Raw genomic sequence first — 5,000 nt, forward strand, 5'->3', positions numbered from 1 at the left:
AAGTATATTAAGTATTTACCTTAATATACCACCACCACCAATAGCATCATCCCTGCAGACTAAGAATTCACTTACGTGTCCCCGAAGAGCAGCGTCTTCTCAGGCTGGAGGTTGAAACGAGCTTGTAGCATGTGGAAGATGTTGAGCGAAGGCTTGCCCATGACGCGTGCTGGGCGCTCTGAGGCTGCCTCAATGGCACTCACTATGACTCCAGCAGCTAAAAGGTTTTTATTTGGTTGAGAGTTTTAAGATAGCTTTATAGTTTTTGTTCCTCTTTAGTGAATTTTCCAATCAACTTCTTATCTGGTGATCATGTATGGCACATTACATTCTCTGCTTTTCTACAGCTGTATATAAAACAAGTCCATTACTGTCTGCTTTCACACATAAGGAACATTCAAGCTGCAAGCATGAATTTAATTCCTATGAAAGTATAAACACAAAAGCATGAATATATCTGTTCAAAGCTCACCTGGCAAGTGATAATTGGTTCCCTGCACTATGTACTTCTCATCAGTATTCGTAGCTATGAACAAGCACTCTGGGTCCTTGAGGTAACATGTGGCCCGGAGGAGCTTGTCGTAGTTGAAGTCTCTGTCGAAGCCGACGACCACGGCCCCAACCCCAGGGTCAAGGCCTAACTTTCCTTCAACTACGGCATTGTACAGGGGGCCCTCAATCGTTTCAGGCTGGAAGTGAAAGTGCACAGACTTTAATTAGGATACTGATTAAAATGATTTATAAATGATCTACAACTCTTGTAAGACTGAATATGTGAATACATGTGTATTATAAGATGTAGATTTTGCCAGGGTCATGTAAACAGTAAATATACATCTATTGCCTCCCCAGAATCTTCCCTTTCCTATGGATATGCCAATTTAACTCATATTGTCTGCTCTGATATTCACAATAAAAATGCATTTAGACATTATATATAACAGCTACAGCAAAAGTAAATAAAGGAAACTAACATGAAATCAACCCAGGTACTTGTTGTCATCCCTGTCAGTAAATGAGTGCTATTTCTGTCTATAATTATCTATCATTAGAGGTAGCACAGTAGCTACAGTTGTGGTGGGTAAGCAGTGCAGATGAAATAAACAATGTGGTACTCAGGAAGTCTGTGTACATTATGATTTTCAGTAGGCTGCATCTTACTGAATTGGAGAAATTCACACTGAGTTCCCATCCCTCTCCAGTCACAAGCAGATTTTTTTTTTTTTTTTTTTTTTCATTAATCTAAAGTCCAAGCTTATCTTTTAAGGTTCCAGCTACTCTTTTATTGTCAGATTTTTTTTTATTGTGCAGTATGAGGAACCAGTTAGTGTTTTTTCTTATTGAAGTCCTTTATATATAGAGGTTTCAGTAATGCAAATTATTTAAACAGGGATGCTTCTAAAATCACTTAGATTCATTAGGACTCTTTGTGTGTGTGTGTGTGTGTGTGTGTGTGTGTGTGTGTGTGTGTGTGTGTGTGTGTGTGTGTGTGTGTGTGTGTGTGTGTGTGTGTGTGTGTGTGTGAGTGTGTGCATGTGTGTGTGTGTGTGCACATATAACAAAAGTCTTCAAGGTATTTGTATTTGTAATATAAGTATATAAATAATAAAAAACAGTACTTTTAAAACAATACTTTCACTCAAAAACAAAGTGAATTAACATTATGTAACACAACTTCTCATTTTTTTATTTATCAAACAAAAACATTCAGCTATGATCAGCTAGCATAATGTAATTGAATTCTAGAGTATTACATTAGAAATGCATTCAGTGAAAGTCATTCAAAAAGTACAAGCAAGTTGCATTTTAAACTTTTCACGTGGTATTTTTAACATATATATTAACATAAAATATTATATGTTCACTTTATATGAACCATATACTAATATAGTATATAGAAACTGAACCAAAAAATTCAAACATTAAGTGGTATTTGTTCATAAATTCTTGTTATCATATTCATTCAAAGTTGAAAATTCAATTCACCAGTAATTCATTCTGTTATCCATTGATTGACTGTAGTTATTCATTCATTAATCCACCAGTCAGTTCATTCATTCATATTCCTATCTTTTCACATTCATTCCTACATTAAGTCATTTCTTCATCTTCCCTCTCAGTCTATTCTTGTGCCTTTTTTATCTGTTCTTCCAATTTATCTATCTACTTTTATATTTTCATCCATCCATCAATACATTTTTTTATCCATTCATATTATTTGTCTTCATTTACAGGACCATATAACCTGCATGTATCTACAAAACGATAAACAACTGCATACTAGGGAAATTTTTGTTATTACATAAAGCATGTTCCTATAGATTAATAAACTATTCTCAGGCATGGTATACTTACACAGTACATTTTTTACACTAATCCCTGTACACTAAGATGCGTACATCTATTTATTGAAAACCACACACCATCACTATTGCTACTTAACCACAGTGTTAAATAAACTTCCAACTGTGTGAGTGAAAGTACAGAAAAGGAGCAAATATTCAATTATAATGGTAACGTTGATAATAGACCAAACCAGCAGCATGTTATTTATTGGTTATATATTAACATTCTAAACTCGTACAAGAAAAGGTGGAGCTGATTACAAGTGAGAGACTCAAGGTTTTGAGAAAAGCACTAATAGTGATCGTACTATCAATAATATATCAAGCCAGCGTGTTATACAGTGGTTATTAAATTTCTAAAGTTGTAGATGACATTATGAAACTGATTATGGGTGAAAGACCCAAGCACTAAGCTGCTACTGACTTGGAATCAAGTGTAGATTCATTCCTAAGACTCTTCATATTAGTTGACTACACTGGCCATTAATTCACCATGATCTGAAACTGAAATCAGCACACTTTGCATAGAGAAATTGTTAAGTATACTCTTGTTTCTGGAGCTGTAAGTCACTCCGCAATGCATCTGGCTTTGTGGCACTGTAAGTCATTCCCGTGAGGTTTCTGAACTCCTATGAAGACTTTCAAGGCACAGAGATTGACTTATTTCATGCATTAAGAAATCACAGGTTGAATAGCTCTAAATACCCTGTACCTGTCGGAACACATCAACCTTTTGCTGTAATATATAGCTTTGGAAATGAAATATCTTGCATTTTCAGAAAGAGTAGGTAGGAAAGAGAAAACAAATGGATGGGAAAAAAGAAGACTAGATAAAGAATAGACAGAATAAGGAAGAATGAGATGATATATGGAACTGAAAGGGAGGAAAGAAGCAGTATCAAACTCTCATCCTAATATGATAACTACCATCTGAAACATCAAGAAAACAAACACACCAATAAAGAACTGCCTCGTTTCATGTAGAGTAAAACATCTAATAAAAAATAAAAAAAAGACCAAAAATCATTATAAGAGAAGAAAAATCAAGCACACGAAACAGTATGATACTTACACCAGTACCAACGGTAGTAATTCCGACTTTCTGAATTTCCTCTGCGAGGCCGGGAGAGCCTACGATGTAAGCCTTCTTGCTGAAGCCAATTTCCTTGAGGTATTGAGCTGCGATGTACGGGGAACTCAGGATGTGGTCCTGGAAATCAATGATGGATTTTGAGTTAAGCTAAGAGGTAGAAAAGAGAGTGAGTTTGTTGAATTTAGGAAAGAGTGTTATAATACAATGAAGGGGAAAAAAATAGTGAGGAAAGTCACTTTGAGAAAAATAAAAAGTTATGCTGAAGTTACATAAGAGAAATTTATATTTGAATGAAAGTAAGAAAAATAGACAGAAATTCCAAAAAGGACAAATAAAAAGAACAACAAAAGGAAAGTGTATGAGAATAAAATGAGAAATATTAATAACAATTTACCTTTAAACCTTCTCATGCATTATCAAATTATCCTGCCTCTTGTGCTTCTACTATCCTCTCTCTCTCTTTCCTATTTCCTTTCAGTCTTCACTTCTCTCTCTCTCTCTTTCTCTCTCTTATTCCCTTATTCTCTCACCTTATCCTTCTTTCTTTCTTTTATTCTCACCTCCTCCTATCATTTTCCTCCTCTCTCCCTCTCCTTCCTTTATTCTCTCTCCCTCTCTCTCTCCCCTTCCTTTATTCTCTCTCCCTCTCTCTCTCCCCTTCCTTTATTCTCTCTCCCTCTCCCCTTCCTTTATTCTCTTTCCCTCTCTCCTTCCTTTATTCTCTCTCCCTCTCCCTCTCCCCTTCCTTTATTCTCTCTCCCTCTCTCTCTCCCCTTCCTTTATTCTCTCTCCCTCTCTCTCTCCCCTTCCTTTATTCTCTCTCCCTCTCCCCTTCCTTTATTCTCTTTCCCTCTCCCCTTCCTTTATTCTCTCTCCCTCTCTCTCTCCCCTTCCTTTATTCTCTCTCCCTCTCTCTCTCCCCTTCCTTTATTCTCTCTCCCTCTCCCCTTCCTTTATTCTCTTTCCCTCTCTCCTTCCTTTATTCTCTCTCCCTCTCCCTCTCCCCTTCCTTTATTCTCTCTCCCTCTCTCTCTCCCCTTCCTTTATTCTCTCTCCCCCTCCCCTTCCTTTATTCTCTTTCCCTCTCCCCTTCCTTTATTCTCTCTCCCTCTCTCTCTCCCCTTCCTTTATTCTCTTTCCCTCTCCCCTTCCTTTATTCTCTCTCCCTCTCCCCCTCACTCTCTTTCCCATTCAACCTCCTTCCTCGTGAGCCATCTCTATCGCTATCCCTTCCACACTTTCCTCCCCTCCTCTCCTTTCTCCTCCTTGGGGTTCGCGACTCCCTTCACCTTTTCCACGTTGAATCCAAGCTGTCGGCACTTTGCAAAGTAGTGGTCCTGGGTTTTGGTGGAATTGTTGGTGATAAGGAATATTCTCTTGCCCATCTGCTTGAGGCGTTCCAGGGCTTCGCGAGAGCGAGGGATGACGTCCATGCCCTGGGCTCCCTGCCATAGGACGCCTGAAAGGACAGCATGTTAGGGAAAGGTAGGTATGGGGTTGGTTAATGAGAATAGATTCACTGAAGGAAAAGGAAGGTAAATCGGGAAATGTTATGAGGTTCC

The 5,000-nt window shown here is 38.0% G+C and overlaps 1 protein-coding gene across 1 annotated transcript in view; it reads right to left on the bottom strand.

Moving 5' to 3' along the window:
• The window catches only part of LOC125041875 (glycerol-3-phosphate phosphatase-like), an 8,679-nt gene that overhangs the window by 1,753 nt on the left and 1,926 nt on the right, over positions 1–5,000 (bottom strand). The window contains exons 2-5 of the mRNA XM_047637250.1: positions 4,728–4,897; positions 3,418–3,555; positions 473–689; positions 76–217 (exon numbers count right to left, since the gene is read on the bottom strand). Of these exons, the coding sequence (XP_047493206.1) occupies positions 76–217; positions 473–689; positions 3,418–3,555; positions 4,728–4,897 (667 nt within the window). The remainder of the gene's footprint in view (positions 1–75; positions 218–472; positions 690–3,417; positions 3,556–4,727; positions 4,898–5,000) is intronic.

The sequence above is a fragment of the Penaeus chinensis genome, chromosome 3, assembly GCF_019202785.1.
Source record: "Penaeus chinensis breed Huanghai No. 1 chromosome 3, ASM1920278v2, whole genome shotgun sequence".
Taxonomy (NCBI): Eukaryota; Metazoa; Arthropoda; class Malacostraca; order Decapoda; family Penaeidae; genus Penaeus; species Penaeus chinensis.